Source organism: Camelina sativa, chromosome 16 (assembly GCF_000633955.1).
Source record: "Camelina sativa cultivar DH55 chromosome 16, Cs, whole genome shotgun sequence".
Classification (NCBI taxonomy): domain Eukaryota; kingdom Viridiplantae; phylum Streptophyta; class Magnoliopsida; order Brassicales; family Brassicaceae; genus Camelina; species Camelina sativa.
The window spans coordinates 28362940-28379564 of NC_025700.1; the positions used below are offsets into that span (position 1 = coordinate 28362940).

Genomic DNA, 16625 nt, shown 5'->3' on the forward strand with positions numbered 1-16625 from the left:
CACGTGATTAGCTAATCCTTCTTAAGGTGCTGCTACGAAAGGCCCATAAGAGAGCTGTTCGATCCATCATCCATTACGATGTGTTTGTTTATTAATTAAGTTGAAGAATTATCAACTCATTGCCTTAAGTCTTGTCTGGTGGATATGGGAGTTGAAGCTCCGCAAAAAGTATGCTAACCACAAGGTCCACAACAGAGCATCATGGCTAGCTGGCTTGGAAAACAAGAAAGGTCAAGATATCATCTCTAAAAAAAAAACAAAAAAACAAAAAAACAAAAAATATCATCTCTAAGGAAACCAAAAAGCTACGATGAAAAAAGATTATGACATCTCTTTGCCTATGAATGGAGAAGAATACGACACTACAACAATATATAATGACGATGGAGATGTTTATTCACTGCCTCTCTCCCAGAGAGGTTTGGTAACTCAAAAATCCTTCGTTGCTTTGACATCTCTCATGATATAGATTAATGATTTTTTGATTTTTTTTTTGACAATATTGATTAGTAAGTTTAGCTCAACAAATAACAAAATTATTTAAATATGATGTTGATTTAACTCTTGAAACTAACATTACTTGATCATAAATGTGTTGATACATTTCTCTTTTCACGAGGATACATCTAAATTACCAACCCGGGTCAGTTTATTTTCGGATTGGAATACCAGTAATACCTTTGAGACCCATCTTAACCGCGGTTCTTCGAAACAAAGCAGGAGGTTTCTCTAAACCGATAGAATGGCAAAACCGGTTAGCTAACTCGGCTAGCGTGGTTTTGTCTCTACCAGTTTCTCGAACCGAGTTGTAATAACCGAGCCAAGCATGGTACGCTGCTTCTTTAATACTTGTATCAATCTTGGCCATTGACTGATCAACCTGGTCACAAAACAATGTCAGTTGGCAATAAAAACCAAAAACTTTGGTTATGGGTATATTACACTAAATTTCACACACACCTGATGTTTAACTCTTGAATCAAGATCCGGAACCGGAATCCGTTCAAGAGGCAAATCTCTGAGCTCATCAAGAAAATATCTCTCCCATGGCGCAATCAAAAGCAAACCTTCGCCTCCTTTGCCTTCTCTTCCGGTTCTACCAAGCCGATGTATATATTGTTCTCTATCACTTGGTATACCGACCTATCAACAACATAATACCAAGTCCAATCCGTCAAATATTTATAAAAGGGTTGTCCTTGGCATGAAAAATGTTTGCTTTTTGTGCTTTACCTGTATAACCAAAGTAACATCAGGATAGTTCATTCCACGAGCAGATACATCAGATGTGACAAGGATCAGTCTATTCGATTCCTTGAACTCGTCTGATACACGTGTTCTATGGAGCTGAGCTTTTCTAGCATGAATCTCCCTAACGTTCAATTTCATTTCCCGGAGCAGAGTGTACATCAGTGATGTTACCATACCAGTTGAGCAGAAGACTATTATCTGAAATTGGGTAGTTACGAGAATTATAAAGATAAAAGAGAGATGAAAAACGCTTATATATTCACCACAAGGTTTGTTTTACCTTATAATCAGACGTGTAGCTGATGTGTTCTTTTAGTAGATGAGGTACTAAGTGGAAATGAGATTCGTGTGGAGCAACAATAACAGATTGCTTCACCTGAAACCAAAGCAAGAAAATTCACTAACCAGATTCAAGTAACAAGCTTTTGAGACAAAAAGAAGAGCTTAAGTTTTTAACCTTATCATGAGTTTCTACACAACCAAGACCGATTGTGTCTATATAAGAGTGATCCCTTTTCAAAACAAGCTGCGAGACTCGACGGACCTGATTTAAATTAACTGTAAGCCATGTTCTCGCAATGGATTTTGTCATAAAGGTAAAAAAAGAAGTGAAGATATATAGCAACTGTACCTCTTTTGGGATGGTTGCAGAAAAGAGAAGAGATTGTCTTTGACGAGGCAAACAATCTATGATTTTTTCGACATCTCTCCTAAATCCTAAGTCTAGCAAAAGATCAGCCTCGTCAACTATAAACAATTTAAGAGCCATCAAACGTGATGTTAAGCCAGACTTATTCTCTATATGATCCAAGAGTCTTCCCGGAGTTGCAATTAGTATCTGTAATAAAGTGTGGAAAGAAAAGAAGGTTTTAACACAACAACTGAAATTGTAAGCAATTCCAGTAACACAAAGAACAACGGTTGGTCAAACCTGGCATGGCTCGGATTCTAGTCGTTGCTGATCAAGTTTGAAGCGGGTACCTCCAGTTAGAGTCTGAACACCGATACCGTCGTGGTATTTGAGAAGAGCCTTGCCCTCTGCAGCAATCTGGCTCGCAAGTTCTCTTGTGGGACAGAGGATAAGAGCAAATATCGGAGGAACTTTGTGAACACTTTTACCGTTGTTCATCGCTTTCAGAACTGTTTCAATTGCAGGAAGCTGTTTTTCAATTTTAACAGCGTTATCTAAAGAAACAACAAGAGCTAAGGCCAGTGATATTGGAGTAAGGGATTGTAAAATACCAAAAAGGCCATGCTTTTTCCCGTCCCGGTTTTGGCTTTGACTAACGCATCTTTACCTGCTTTAACATAAAGGATACTCCTTTGTCAAATGCCAAAGCACATCACAGCAATCAGAAAAGAACAGGGAAAAGAAACCAACTAGAAGGATACATACCATCGAGGCACTCAGAGAGAGTGGCATATTGAACTCTAGTCATATTAAAAATGCCAGAGGCAGAAAGCGCCTTTAAAGTCAAAGGAGATATACTAGACTCATCAAATCTGCAACCAATATACAGAAGAAGTAAAAACTCATCAAAATCCAAACTTGAACAAATTCAAAAGCCTTATTAGACAAGGGGTTTAAAATACCTTTTCCCACTGTAAATCGAGTCATGAGGCTCTCGGTTCTCCTCCATTACATTATCCACAGATCTTCTTTTACTGAGATCTTCTCTGACTGTATTAATATCTAACGGAGGATACAGCTCTTCGTCCGTGACATTACGGTTCACTCTTTTCGTCAGTTTGACATCGTGGTTTCCTAACGACGCACTGCTTCCTGTCTTCCTCAAATCCATCCAACCTATCATCTTTCCCTCTTCACCTTCTTCATCAGAATCCTCTTCAGTTGAACTATCATTCTTCCTAAACTTTCTCCGACCAAACAAACCTTTGTTCCTTATAACTCCTTCAACACTCCGCGAGCTCTTCACTTTCTCCTTAGTACCCGCAAATTTAGGAGAAAAAGGACTCAAAGTATCTAACTTTTTAGCATCAAAGTCATCTCCTTCATCACAAGAACTCTCATTTCTCTTAAACCTACCTCTACTCGTACTCGAAAAGCCTCTCCTACTACTATTACTACCCATTGAAACAAACTTCCTCACATCAATTGGCGAATTAAAATTAGAATCAATCGAATTCGAACCTGTTCCTCCATTATCCCTACGAGACAATCTCGACGACCCTTCTTCTTCCGATTTCTTAATCGGCCCATCATCTTCGTTCCACAAATCCTCTGCTCCAGCTTTTATAAACCGATCAGCCAAGGTTTTGATATGCTCTTTCGGACTCATCGGTCCGTGACTCTGCTTCGATTTCGCCGTTTTCTCGCCGGAATCTTGATTACCCCACATTTTAGCTCGGATCTCGGTCCGAATCCGAGCTTCGTAAAGCTGCTTCTCTTGATCCAAGAGCTTGTTCTCTTTCTCTCTAGCTTTCTTCTCGTGCATTCGTTTCCATTGCCACTTGTTGAGTCCTCCAGGGAAGGTTCTCGGACCACCACCCATGTTTCGGGTGACGATTCGGTTCCATAAGGAACCTGTCAAGGATCCAGAACGTTCCCGGAGAATTAACGAGTACATTTTCCGATGACTCTTTTTGCAGACGAAATGAGAATTATATTTTCCCCCTGAGGTTTTAGGGTTTAAGGCAGTAATCGAAAGATGGATATATCCGGTCTGATGTTTACAAAATCTCGGTTTTGAATTGAAACCGGTTATTAAACCAAATTTTAACTCCGGCATGGTTTTCTTAGTTATGTCTGTTTGATGAAATGAAGTTTGTTGTATGGTGGTGTAAAATTCTCATCACATTTGCTCTGTTTTGAATAATTTCTTCTGTTTCTACAACTCATGTGGATTACAGAGTAAAAAAGATTGAGAGAGAAGTTGTTGTTGCTCTTGTGTCTCTCTTGGAAGCATACACCAACATAAGAACTGCAACTTGGGGAGAATGAATCCGGTGAAGAATGTTTTTAACCTTGGCCGGGCTTCGATTTTCTAAGGTTTGGATCGGTAACTAGCAGCATTCCTTCTAGCGCAGCATCCCACAAAGTAAACCATTGACTGTTGTTGTGTGTTTCAATCAAACAAAGAAAGACAAATAGTTTCAGTTCTCATAAGAACAGTTCTAAGATTTACAAAAGTGTTTCTGTATCTGTTAATAAAGATCTTACCAAGACAACAAACAGAACAACATTGAAGATCGCCACAAGTCGCCACTCGGTTTTCATGTACTGAGCTACTCCAGCTCTGCGGTTATTAGAAGAATAATTATTAGTCTCATATGAAAATGAATGACACAATTGTAACAAAAGAGCTTTTAAGGGGGGTAAAAGTTGATAGCTCTACTTGCAAGAATCACAATTGTAGCACTTGATGGTCCTCAAATTCTTGTAAAGCTTACAATCTTTGTTAGAACTTATCGAATGAAAGCTCAAGTCATAGTAGGAAGCATTCACCGCAGGGTAACCACACCTTTGCAATAGAATGAAACATTGAGACAAGTTAAATATATTGCAGTGAATTCAACATAAATAAAGCATCAACAAAATAACAAGAAGGGGCATATATATATACTCAGATGGTGGTCGACAACAGCCAGCTTCTATCGGGGTCAATTCTGCGGATTTGAATTGTTTGATAGTCTGAAACAACAACAAAAATCTAGAACATTTTAAAGATTATCCGGGTCAGTAATATAAGGCATTTTGTTGGTGGAAAGGTACTAGACCTTATATCTCTTGGAAAGCTTCCTACATTGCTCTGATTTAACAAGACAACTCTTTAGTCTTTTCCAGTTATTGGTATTGTTAAGCTGAAACATCGACTAGAGTTAGACGGAAAAAGAAGTAAACATTCTTGTTTGAATGATACTTTCTTGCCACAATGTATGTATACCTGTTTCAGAAACCATGAGCTGTAATCATTTAGCTTATACTCCTTGTACCTAATTTAGAGACAGAAAGATTTTTAAGATTTTTATAAATTGGAATAGGTAATGTGACCATAGAGGAATAGAGTGTACACTTACCTTAAACCAGGGTTAATATGCCCGGACCCATTGTTTGTTACAATGAACCTGTAAAACCCCACAAATGAGAACAATGAATGAGAATTTTTCAAAGAGATCTTCAATGATCTGAGCTTTCTTGAATAACCTTTAGGACAATGAGACTTACGCTAATACGGTAAAGACAAGAATGGCGATCAAAACGATCAAGAGCACAACAAGATACTATAAAGGAGGAATCATCCATGTCAAGGAAGATACAAATCAAAGTTTTCCACCAAAAGAAACAGAAAACAGAACATGGTAAGTGAAGGATACAATCCAAAGAAGCGCTACACTTCTCTTGCACGCGCCAAGAAACCCGATTATGGATCTGGAAAAATACCCATCAGATCATAGACAATTCATAAACAATAAGCAAAGAACCATTCTTGTGTGGAGTCAACTTTGAAAGTGGTGTAAACTCACATCAAGAAGATGAAACCACCAAGAGCTATGACTGGAAATGTAAGTGACCTTCTGCATCCATCATTATGTGTACTCATCCACACCCCAAATATTATCACTGCCACAGCCAATAGCTTCACCAGAAGATGTAATACACACAGAAATTACTATATAAAGTTACAGAGACGGCAACATTAAAAGGTCTTAGCTTTCACATTTTCATATCTCAATCAGTATAATTTCACTAAGAATCTTCACTAGACAGAGCCATAACCAAATCCTGAATCTAATTCGAGAAACCAAATCCATTGAACAGAACCAAAAGGACGATCATAATTAAGTGAAGAGCAAGAAGAAAGAGATTTAAGCTCACCATTGTAAGAAGATTGACCCATCTGATAACGAAAGTGCTTGTGCCCATACCCATGTTTTCAAGATTCTTGCTTATGAAAATACCCCTCCAAAAAGACACAAATTGAAAGAGAAAGATGAAAACTTTGGTTCAGGGTTCTCTGCTTAAGATTGAAAGAGAAAACAAATGGGTCAGTGAGGAGAATTTAAACTTCTCATGGGGTCTTCTAATCAAAAAGAAGAAGAAGAAGAAGAACTGAAGAACGAAAATGACTTGAGGGTACTTTCGTCAGTATAAGAAAAAAACAGCTCATGCTTAGTTTCAGTTATCGATGGATGGGGTTTAAGAACAGACACGACACGACATAGGAATAAGAACAACAAATAAGCGAGAGAGGTCAATGTACAAACGTATACGTTTGACTCGTGCCAAATCCTAAGAGCGATGCGATTTGGTGTTTCAGTCTTTTCATAAAGTTATACTATTGGTTCTTTAACCTGTTGCAATTTTGAAATTAGCATGCGTATAACCTTTTTTTGTAGAGCATAGATGCATTTGTCTGTTTGACCAGAAACCAAATATTTATTTGTCTTCCAAAAAATTATAGTTAGGTTATTTAATTTTAGGATTAGTTTATAAAAACATTACATGAAATTTTGACTTTAAATTTACCAAAAATGCTTGAGGAATACTCATATTGTGCATTACACAAAGTTTAAAAATAAAACACCCTTTGATTCTTCTACTAAGAAATGTCTGCACGATCAAGCATATCAATCAAAGTGATCTTTCTTGGAAACCTAGGAGGAAGCCTCAAGATCATAGCATCTTCAATGTCAATAGGAAGATGAGTAGCAACAATAACAATCCCTCCCTTTTTCCTATGCTCTGCAATGATATACTCAAGCAATCTAACTCCTTCATCATCCAAAGCAACTGATGGTTCGTCCAAAAGCCAAATCGGTCTGTCTATAGCGAGGAGCCTAGCAAGTTGCAACCTTTTCCTCTGACCCATTGACAACATTCTCGACTTCTCTTTCACCAACCTTCCTAAACCCATTAGCTCCAATGCCGGTTGAGCTTTGCCGATTTTATTCTCGAGAAGTTCAAACCATTGGACATTGTCTAGTACTGTGAATCTCTCTTTGATGGCGTCTTTCAATGAGATCCAGTTGAGTTGGAGTTTGTACTGTTGGAAGATTCCCGATTGAGCTATGTCGTGACCGTTCCAAAGGATTTCTCCAGCAGATGGTTTTGAGAATCCAGCTAACATTCTCAAGAACGTTGATTTACCGGATCCGTTGGTTCCAGTTAAGACAAGTGCACCACCGTCATGAAGAGATACGTTCACATGTCTTAGAATCTGCTACGCGTTTCTCATACAAGAGACGTTTTGAAGAAGAAGCCGAGGGATTTGAGGCCTCCTTATAGACATTGTATCTGAAGAAAACATAGCCATAAGAGCAGATGAGTAAACCTATGAACAAAAAGGCTAACGAATTGTGTAGAATTAGTTCAGAAACAGAGCAGCCATTAAGAGTGAGCAAATCTATAAACAAAAGCTTTACGAATAGTGTAGCTTAAGTTCAGAAACAGGACTGATGATCATCACATAACATTTACTATACATCGGTTATGAAAAACACAATTTTTTTTGTAAGATCACCACATGAATCCGATTCTAAGATCAAAACTTGAGTTGCAGATCCTATAAAGGTAGAGACCATTCCATAGATTTTACAATATAATTAGTAAAACGAGAGAGACCTGGTGGATCTAAATAAGTTGAGAGAGCTGATTGTAAAAACAACGCGATTCGATTTAGAAGGGTTCCATAATACCAATGATCTCAGAAGCTCGAATACAACAAGAGGATAAAACCCAGATTCACAAACTGAACTACATACCTGAAAAAAATCGAACCAGGAGAGTGTTATTGAAGAAGAAGAAGATGTGATTTTTGCAGAAGGGAAACGATTCTCTTTGGTTTAGGGTTCTTCCTTCTGATAACCGACCGTGACTTTTATAATTAAACCGATAAATTTATTGGCTCAATCACAGGATCAATCTAATTGAACCGGTCCAACCCGGTTTAGTCTCTACATTTTTTTCTTTCTAAAATCATAACGGTTCAACTGCTTCTGCTTCTCACTGCACGATCAAGATGGTGAAGTGTGATGGCTAGTGGTTACAAATCTTAAGAGAAAATAAACTAGAAAAAGATTTTGTATAAGGCAGTGAGGGTATTATTATTAATAACTCAAATGATTTGCTACAAACAGGTCTTGGAACCAAGACTACATCATCAAGATTCACGAAATAAACATTTTAGAAACAGGCACTCCATTTAAGTGGTCGGTGAGGAGGCTTTCTCAACACTTTCCCGCAGAAGGGTTATGACGTCCCCAGGCTGTGGAGCTCCGAACACTGAACTTCCTGCAACGATACAGTTGGCCCCTGCTGCAGCCGCTGCGTCAATTGTCGAAGGGCCTAAGCCGCCATCTACTTCAATATCAAGTGTTGGGTACTTCTGCCTCAATGTCTGGACCTAAACCAAGAATAATATCAAACTTAGCTTACCATGGGATTTTTTCCATTAGCAAATGGCATTCACATCTCCAGAGTTGAACCATTTTTTTAACCTTGTCCATCATGGTGGGCATGAACTTCTGGCCTCCAAATCCAGGCTCCACAGTCATCACAAGAACCATTTCAACCGGAGTTGCTCCTTCAACCTGTCATACATAGCTCAAGCCATGATAAACCGGATCGCACTCTGGAACAGGTAGGTATATGCAAAACAGAAGAATAAAATTCTTCATACCAGAGGATAGACTTGTTCAACAGGTGTTCCAGGCTTTAGAGCCACACCTGGTCTCATCCCAGCAGACTTAATCTTCCTCACAAGTTCTTGCCAATTCTCTGAAAATAAACAAATAACACAAGTCGAGATCATAAAGATAAAGACAAAATCAAAGGATGGTGCGGGACACAGCTACCTATAGTATTATTATTACCTTGGGCCACTTCAATGTGGAATGTAAAACCAGAAGCCCCAGCTTTACCCATCTGTTCCACGTAATCCATGGGGTTCGTCACCATCAAGTGGCAATCAAGATAAGCACTGTGATAAAAGTTTTCAGGGACATCAGTTCTCACTTGAACAACATGTCAGATATTTTTTAAATCCAAAAGGGATGTAGTGACTTACTCTGTGTGCTTTCTCAAACTCTCGATGACAGGAGCACCAATCGTTAAATTCGGAACAAAATGCCTGCTCCCGAGTAACACAGAATTATAGCGGCCAGATAGATACTCATAAGCCATAATCCATACTAGAAATAAAACAAACACAGCTAAAATTTACCCGTCCTGCAAATGAAATAACAGGGTATAATAATATTAGTATGAAACAAGCAAAGGATGTACAAGTTTCAGATAAGAATTCCACAAAATTCAGCAACAGATGAAGTTGACCACATCATCAACTAGTGTGTTTCCAAATAACATATTCGTAACATTAACTCAAAGTGTGAAAAAAGCAAAGGCACAATACTATGAAACAAGCAAAGGTAGCAAATAAGTCCAGAACAATAACAAAACTCAGCTTCTTGGTTGTTTCATACTAAGAGCAGCACAGCAGAGATACAAGTTTCAGATCAGAATTCCACAAAATTCAGCAACAGATGAAGTTGACCACATCATCATCTAGTGTGTTTCCAATAACATAATATAGAAATTAACTCGAGATCCGTGTGTAGAGACAATAATATGAAGCATAGTAGTGATTGAGAATCAAATCATAATTCTTGGAACTTTATAATATCAAAGTTGAAGACTTTTAAATCACCAATTAAGTAAATTTATTGAGTAAAATCAAAAAAATTCAGATTCGAATAAGCAAAGGAAGCAATAAAGGTGGTTTACCATAATGTCCATGTGAAGCCAATTGGCGCCCAAATCGACCATCCGCTTAGCCTCCGCCGCAAGATTAGCAAAATCCGATGACAACATCGACGGAGCGATCTTCGGCGACACCATCTTCCCCGTGATTTTAACGACGGCTATGGTAGAGAAGAAGAATCTGCGTTAGGTGAAGAGCACTGAGAGAAGAGAAGAAAATAAGAAAATATTTGGGCAGTTGGGTCAACCCGTTAACCCGAATCTCGACCCGAACCGACCCAGTTTGATTCCACCAAACCTGTTCACGTGGCATCAAAACACTAAGGCAACGACATAACCACTTAGCTTTGTACGAACGAAATTCACTTCTAAATGATTTACATTGATGCTTTGAAAGTTGAGAAAATGACACTCACACCCACTTTCTCCTAAAGTATTGATACTTACACCCACTTTCTACTATCCTTATACTTTTCTTATATCAAATTATAATTTACACCCTCTAACTAAACTAACATTCTCTTTCTATTTTTTTTTTTTCCTTCTCATCTCTCTCTCTAACTTTTCTCTTTCTTTTCTAATATTTTTTTCTTTAACATTTATTTTTCATTTTCATTACTAAATTTTAAGTTTAGTAACTTTAGTTGGTGATAAACATACTAAATTTTAAGTTTAGTAACTTTAGTTGTTGACAAACAAAAAAAAGTTAACCTTATACCCTAAATATTAAATCCTAACACCACATAGACACTAAATCCATATAAGCCCAAAAACGTAAACCTTATACCCTAAATCTTAAATCCTAAACCCTAAACCATACACCTTGAACCCTAAATCCTAAACCATGAATTAAAAATATAGACACATCATCCACATACCTAAACCTAAACTTTTAACCTTAACCCCTAAATCCTACACCTTGAACCTTAGACAATACAACTTGAACTCAAAACATAGACATTGAATCTATATACCATCTAAAGTCTAAACCCTAAACTATGGTGATGTTTGAACATGCAACAAACTTGTCAATAAATTTCATCTGGATTGCTTGTCCACGTGGTCAGAATTTGGTGGATAGGCTTTGAGATTAATAATGACCATGTTTATTGTGTAGTATGCTTCTAGTGACACTTCTAAGTTCTAATATACCTACTTCTAGCTGAAAAATAGTACAAAAACATTTAGCTAAAAGAAATCTATGTGGCTAATTTATCTTGGACAAATTTCTGCTCATGTAAAGAATGAGCAAGATATTATAAGATAAGTATCCATAACTACTAATCCACATGATTGATATTCAATGTTCTAAATAAATCAATGTTGTTAATTTTTATTTTGTTTATTAACCACTTATGAGTGTATATGTTTCTGGACCAACACAAAATATGAAGCAAGGAGCTCATGGTGTCTATGGATTTAATTGTGTGGATGTTGTATGATGATTCTTTGGTCTGTCTACATTGGTATCCACAAAAAAATATCCACATGATCACATCCATAGCCACCATTCAACTGCTATTCTTCAGCTTAATGTCTAGATATGCTTTGTAAATCCATGGAGACCTATCCATAGTTTTTCTATCCACTAAACTTTTTTTTTTTTTTTTTAAAGTGAATAGTTTTGGTTTTAGGTTCAAGGGTTTATGTTCTAGGATTTAAAATTTAGAATTAAAGGGTTTTGTACTTATTTGGTCTATGTTGTGTTATGGATAATATGCTATGGATAAAGATCTAACCAAATTTATGTATGTATATTTTGTATGAATAAACACAAGTAACTATCTATTAACAATACTGCAATTGATTATCCACTTATAATTGAACAAATGTTCAACGACTGATGGATACTGTATAATCTAAAAATTCATAAAAAATATAGCAATATGTATATTAAAATGTAGAAAATATATAATCATAACATATTTTATATAAATAAATAGAAAATTTGTTATATGATAACAAATAAATATATTTTACTTTGTTAAAGTGTTAACAACAAAAAAGAAGAGAAAAAGAGAGAAAAGAATGAGAGAAAGAGGAGAGGGGCAAAATCGTCCAAAATGTGTGTATCCTTACAAAAAACTTGTAAAAGTATAAGAAGGAAGGAAAGTGAGTTTTGGTATCACAACTCAACACGAAAGTGGGTTTTCGTGACATTATCCCTTGAAAGTTATTCACACATTTAAAACACATATATATATATACATATATATATTTTACATTATTCGTTTTAGATATATACATTTTCATTTTTTGTTATTTTCAATTACATTAAGAAGAAAAGTGTTAGAAACATCCACAGGTTTTGGAATTGGGTGGATAGGCACTTGGAGTTGCGATTAGCTTCTCGCTCATTTTTTCCACTTTGATAGATTCTTGCTCCTTTTGTTTCTCTATTTTTTCTCTTTTTGCTTCTGCAATCTTCTCAATTTCTGGTATCTTTTTCTTGAATTTTTTTGAGTATTCAGCTTTCTCCACTTCTAAATTCTCCTGATAAAAATATATATTTGTAGATAAAATTAAATAAACACTTCATAGTTACCGTTGGTGTATTTAGTGTGTAGACGTGACACCGTGACAAGGTGTAGTTGCTGTAATTAAGGGTTTGGTGTTACGTTTAATTATTTACAATTGAATAAGTTTTGGTTAGAGTAGAGGAGAATATATTATATGATATGAAATACCTTACTTAACTAACCATGTTTTCTAAAGTTTAGATATTGATCAATATATGGTTAAAGTTCTCCTATATGTACCTCCATTTTCTTCAAATCTAACTCTAGAGCTGTCTTCATGTTGTTCTCCCATGCTTCAATTGAGCAAAGTTCTTTGTAAGCCCTGTTCCGTCATTTGATATTTATTCCAAGAAAAAAATGTAAATAATAGTTAACGTGAAAACCACAAACAAATTTCGAATTATATAGATTACAGTGATGTAAATTTCAAAAATGGTAGTCTCGCGTATAACATGCGAAATCTGTGTATAATTTGAAATTTTGAATGCAAAACAAACTTTGATCTTAATGGTTCTAACCTCAATAATTACTACGGATTATATATACTGGTAATAATTGGTAAATTCTTACTTGGTTTGAGCTTTTGCCTTCTCATTCTCTTCCCAAGCATCTATCAACGCAAGTCTCTTGTCTTTCTCTATCTCAACAAGTTTTTCATCTACATACAATATAAATTGATTACGCTTTATAATCTTAATGCAAAAATCCATTCATATATATGTCAATCCAACTCCATATCGTTGAACATTATTATAATCGTTAAAATTAATGAACAAGATGTAATTAAGTCATTACGCTTCTCATGTTTACTTGTTCACAAAATTTGTCCTTAAAACCAAGAAAAAACTTAATGCAGTTTATAAATATACTTATTACACACAAACATACTTTGACTTGAAGCCAAAATGATAGCACTTTGTTCAGATAGTGGAGAATCTTTCTTGACTCGTTTATCTTGTCCCATGTTAGGGTTTCTCTTCTTCTCTGTTTCCTTTGTACTTTTGTGAGATTTTTACAGAGATTTAATAAAATTGAAAACTATTAAGCAAGAAAAAAACTAGTTACTCATAAATTTAGAAGAACGCCTAAAAAAGAAGAAGATAGATATTATTACCTTTCACTTACCTTTTGATGTCTTCGAGTTGAGTTAGGTGTGGGAGTTCTATGCTCGAATCCCATCAATATATATATATGCACATGCCCAATATAATACATTACATACATATATATAATATAATATGTATATATATATATCATCGAAATTTTTCACTCCAAGAAATCAAATTAACTGTTTGGGTTATGGTAGGTGAACGAAAAAATAAAATCCGATTAATCAATGTATTCACAAAAAGGTACTTAAAGGAAGCTCCAAGTATTGAGTTAATGACTTAATTAGTAATGTTCTTCAGTGTTGAGTCTAAAAGAATCTAAGCGTTGTATACAAATTCGATTAAGATCCTGAGACAATATTTGACGTATATGCAAGGTATATGAAGAGTGAAGGAGAAGTGGGTGATGGATGAACTCGCGTAGAATCATGTTCGTCATCATTCTGACTGCCGCCATTTTTTCACTTTCTCGGTACTTGAAGATTCTTCCGATGACAAATTGACGATGTCGAGAAGGATGGAAGCAGAAGAAGAAGGCGACCCTATTTTTGCGTGGCTCCCAATATCAGCAGTCTTAAAGAAAGACAGAAGCAATCTTCAATAGAGAGATCAGAACAAAGTATAAAGCTGAACATAACAAATGATTAGAAGGCGTATCCAACAAATTTTGTTTTTGTAAAATTGACCATCATATAACATATCTCATTTCAACAGTAACATAAACAAACACGACAAATGAAATAAATTAACAAGTGTAAGCAGAACATCAGAATCGAAATCAATCAAGCAAGAAGCAAATGACACTGAATCTTCCATTTTTTTCATTCATCCTTCACCTGATGATCCTGCAAAGCAAACACACAAAACTAATGAGAGAGTGATAATTTGGAATGTGTATCCTAATTTTTGACTTCTAAATTCAGTAGCTCTGTAGAAAAAGGAAAATAAAGCCACTGCCTTTCGTTGAGGACATACCACACCCTGATGCAGATCCACCAACATTGCCACTGCCTTTCGTTGTTCCTTCTTACGACATAAGGCGGCCACCATACCACGGAAAGTGATGTCATTAGGAGCCACAGCAAGATTGAGAGATAGAAGGCCAGGTGCTCAGAGCAAGAGCTAACCGTAGCAGTCTAAGGCCCACTAGAAATCATTTCCTCGAAAATGTTTAGGGCACCATTAAGATCACCCATTTGACAAAACCCATGAATCAAAGTGCTGTAAGTAAATGTATTAGCAATTATTCCTCTTCGATGCATCAAGTAGAAAATCTCCACTCCATCGTCAACCCTTTTAGCCTTACAATAGCCATTAATAAGGGTAGTATAAGTGACTACGTCCGGAGAGCAGCCCTTGGTTGCCATCAAATCAAACATGCGCTTGGCATCATCTAGACGGTTATGCTTGCAAAGCACATCTATGATTGAACTATAGGTGACCGTATCAGGAATTATATCCCTACGGAGCATCTCCCCATATAATTCTTCAGCCTTAGTGAACTTCCCTTATTTGACAGATGCATTGATTAATGCACTGAAAGTTACAACATCAGGATTGATTTGCCTTTCAATCATATCACGCAACAATCTTAGGGCATCACTCCATCTACCAGAACTACAAAAAGCATCTATCATATAGTTGTAGGTAAGAACATCGGGAGAAATGTCTTTCTCGTGCATTTCAGTGAAAAGATTTTGAGCATCGCTATGATGTCCGTCTTTGCAAAGGCGATCAATGATGGCAGTATAGATTACCGCATTAGCTTTGATGTGGGTTTGCTCCATCTTCCTAAGCAGATTCAAGGCAGATTCAGTGTCACCAATCTTACACATTCCATTTACAACTGTTCCGTAAGTGACCTCGTTAGGTTCAAGACCTTCTTCAACCATCCGATAAAGCAGATCCATCGCTTCGAGAACTCGACCCTCCATACAAAGACCGTTCATGAGTGTGCTGAAGGTCACGACATTGGGTGTTGTTAATCCAGTTTCCACCATATGATCAAACAAAACTACAGCTTCAGAGATCTTGTCTTGGAGACATAACCCATGGAGCAGCGTGCTAAACGTAACAACATCAGGCTGGAAACCAAGTTTGGTGATCTTTCCAAACGTAGACAAAGCAAACGGCAACTTGTGACAGTTGCAGAAACATTTCATCAGAATAGAAAAGCTATAGATATTAAATGGAATCCGGCGCAATGACATCTTCTGATAGAGAGAAATCGCAACATCGGGACGTTCCATCTTCACGACGACACCAATTACTTTATTGAAATCATAAAGAATTTGACAGTATGGTTGATGTGGGGTATCTGGAAATGAGAATGTCTTAAGAACGGATTATTTATACCGAAAAAATTTGGTCATCAATCTATTGCTTTATAGAAGGAGATAATCATTCACCCACTTAACTGAACTCTACTAATTTGAACAGAAAATATTCAATTGCACATATGGAGACAAAATTACAGCTGCTCCCATTTCTGCAATAATTTACTGAGAAAAAGGATGATCAATATGTTGTAATGAAGAATAGTTGGCTATTGATGACAGCTATTCCCAATAGCTAAGCAGATGTCAACCGTGATCCATCAACCTATAAAGTGTGCTTTGGTATCTATGAAGAGGATACCTCTGCAGCAGAGTCAAAATCAATGAGATCAAGATCCTTCCCAAGCTGAAGATGATCCTTGATTGGAAAACTAAACTCACGTCGACAACCAACCTAGAAAGAAAATTATGAATTGTTTTTAGAAAGACCTTTCACAGCAAAAAAAAAGCCAAAGTCAATGTAGCAGGTCAGGGAGGTATGACCAAACTAACTACCTCCTTTCTAACTGCCGATGAATCCTCTCCTCCAACAGGAACATCAAGGTGAGTCATATTGGGTATAGACTGTGCTACATGTTGCAGCTCATCTTTAAGCTTCACGAGGTCTTCTTCCAGAGACACAAGACTTTCCTTGAGACTTTTACCTGAGGTCGAAAAGACTCTGTTATATCTTCTAGTAAAGAAGACAGAC

At 36.6% G+C, this 16625-nt stretch overlaps 5 protein-coding genes and 2 pseudogenes across 10 annotated transcripts; all 7 read right to left on the minus strand.

Moving 5' to 3' along the window:
• Nucleotides 553-3894, minus strand: LOC104752998 (probable DEAD-box ATP-dependent RNA helicase 48). 2 transcript variants are annotated; one of them, XM_010475262.2, is made up of 10 exons: nt 2845-3894; nt 2648-2754; nt 2494-2549; nt 2183-2410; nt 1883-2089; nt 1709-1795; nt 1532-1627; nt 1234-1449; nt 961-1143; nt 553-880 (listed from the first exon to the last, which is right to left on the minus strand). In XM_010475262.2, exons 1-10 carry the CDS (start codon nt 3837-3839, stop codon nt 650-652), a joined length of 2406 nt encoding a protein of 801 aa, XP_010473564.1. In that variant the 5' UTR covers nt 3840-3894; the 3' UTR covers nt 553-649. The 2 variants fall into 2 exon arrangements, with proteins under 2 accessions (XP_010473564.1, XP_010473563.1); XM_010475261.2 differs by having other exon boundaries at nt 2494-2552.
• On the minus strand, nt 4031-6408 carry LOC104753000 (tetraspanin-10-like). Of its 2 annotated transcripts, none has more exons than XM_010475264.2 (11): nt 6089-6408; nt 5737-5833; nt 5587-5641; nt 5438-5493; nt 5290-5337; nt 5157-5205; nt 4990-5073; nt 4836-4903; nt 4608-4733; nt 4433-4508; nt 4031-4322 (listed from the first exon to the last, which is right to left on the minus strand). In XM_010475264.2, the coding sequence occupies exons 1-11, from the start codon at nt 6108-6110 to the stop codon at nt 4257-4259; spliced, it is 747 nt and encodes a 248-aa protein (XP_010473566.1). In that variant the 5' UTR covers nt 6111-6408; the 3' UTR covers nt 4031-4256. The 2 variants fall into 2 exon arrangements, with proteins under 2 accessions (XP_010473566.1, XP_010473565.1); XM_010475263.2 differs by having other exon boundaries at nt 5737-5849; nt 6089-6407.
• Nucleotides 6711-8061, minus strand: LOC104753001 (ABC transporter I family member 1-like). 2 transcript variants are annotated; one of them, XM_019237948.1, is made up of 2 exons: nt 7975-8061; nt 6711-7507 (listed from the first exon to the last, which is right to left on the minus strand). In XM_019237948.1, the coding sequence occupies exon 2, from the start codon at nt 7338-7340 to the stop codon at nt 6813-6815; it is 528 nt and encodes a 175-aa protein (XP_019093493.1). In that variant the 5' UTR covers nt 7341-7507; nt 7975-8061; the 3' UTR covers nt 6711-6812. The 2 variants fall into 2 exon arrangements, with proteins under 2 accessions (XP_019093493.1, XP_019093494.1); XM_019237949.1 differs by lacking the exon at nt 7975-8061 and adding an exon at nt 7835-7961.
• LOC104714685 (ribulose-phosphate 3-epimerase, cytoplasmic isoform) lies at nt 8276-10169 on the minus strand. Its single transcript, XM_010475266.2, has 7 exons — nt 9995-10169; nt 9435-9439; nt 9279-9341; nt 9085-9191; nt 8892-8989; nt 8710-8802; nt 8276-8615 (listed from the first exon to the last, which is right to left on the minus strand). The coding sequence occupies exons 1-7, from the start codon at nt 10106-10108 to the stop codon at nt 8415-8417; spliced, it is 681 nt and encodes a 226-aa protein (XP_010473568.1). The 5' UTR covers nt 10109-10169; the 3' UTR covers nt 8276-8414.
• LOC104753003 (remorin-like) lies at nt 12103-13693 on the minus strand. 3 transcript variants are annotated; one of them, XM_010475269.1, is made up of 5 exons: nt 13615-13693; nt 13378-13487; nt 13060-13147; nt 12730-12811; nt 12103-12463 (listed from the first exon to the last, which is right to left on the minus strand). In XM_010475269.1, the coding sequence occupies exons 2-5, from the start codon at nt 13451-13453 to the stop codon at nt 12260-12262; spliced, it is 450 nt and encodes a 149-aa protein (XP_010473571.1). In that variant the 5' UTR covers nt 13454-13487; nt 13615-13693; the 3' UTR covers nt 12103-12259. The 3 variants fall into 3 exon arrangements, with proteins under 3 accessions (XP_010473571.1, XP_010473570.1, XP_010473569.1); XM_010475268.1 differs by having other exon boundaries at nt 13604-13659; XM_010475267.1 differs by having other exon boundaries at nt 13378-13527; nt 13615-13629.
• LOC104754153 lies at nt 14420-16084 on the minus strand (annotated as a pseudogene).
• LOC104753005 overlaps nt 15976-16625 on the minus strand; it is a 2135-nt pseudogene continuing 1485 nt past the window's right edge.

Excerpts from the sequence above, each read along its gene's own strand:
- LOC104752998 (XM_010475261.2), bottom strand. The coding sequence starts at position 3,839 with ATGTACTCGTTAATTCTCCGGGAACGTTCTGGATCCTTGACAGGTTCC. Across the intron at positions 1,796-1,882 it reads CTGCAACCATCCCAAAAGAG|GTCCGTCGAGTCTCGCAGCT; the intron begins GTACAGTTGCTA and ends AATTTAAATCAG. Across the intron at positions 881-960 it reads ATTCAAGAGTTAAACATCAG|GTTGATCAGTCAATGGCCAA; the intron begins GTGTGTGTGAAA and ends TTTTGTGACCAG.
- LOC104753000 (XM_010475263.2), bottom strand. The coding sequence starts at position 6,142 with ATGGGTATGGGCACAAGCACTTTCGTTATCAGATGGGTCAATCTTCTT. Across the intron at positions 5,494-5,586 it reads GTGTAGCGCTTCTTTGGATT|TATCTTGTTGTGCTCTTGAT; the intron begins GTATCCTTCACT and ends CCTCCTTTATAG. Across the intron at positions 5,206-5,289 it reads CATATTAACCCTGGTTTAAG|GTACAAGGAGTATAAGCTAA; the intron begins GTAAGTGTACAC and ends TCTCTAAATTAG.
- LOC104753001 (XM_019237948.1), bottom strand. The coding sequence starts at position 7,340 with ATGTTAGCTGGATTCTCAAAACCATCTGCTGGAGAAATCCTTTGGAAC.
- LOC104714685 (XM_010475266.2), bottom strand. The coding sequence starts at position 10,108 with ATGGTGTCGCCGAAGATCGCTCCGTCGATGTTGTCATCGGATTTTGCT. Across the intron at positions 8,990-9,084 it reads CCACATTGAAGTGGCCCAAG|AGAATTGGCAAGAACTTGTG; the intron begins GTAATAATAATA and ends GTTTATTTTCAG. Across the intron at positions 8,616-8,709 it reads TGCCCACCATGATGGACAAG|GTCCAGACATTGAGGCAGAA; the intron begins GTTAAAAAAATG and ends TTCTTGGTTTAG.
- LOC104753003 (XM_010475269.1), bottom strand. The coding sequence starts at position 13,453 with ATGGGACAAGATAAACGAGTCAAGAAAGATTCTCCACTATCTGAACAA. Across the intron at positions 13,148-13,377 it reads CATTTTGGCTTCAAGTCAAA|ATGAAAAACTTGTTGAGATA; the intron begins GTATGTTTGTGT and ends TATTGTATGTAG. Across the intron at positions 12,464-12,729 it reads TAGATTTGAAGAAAATGGAG|GAGAATTTAGAAGTGGAGAA; the intron begins GTACATATAGGA and ends TATTTTTATCAG.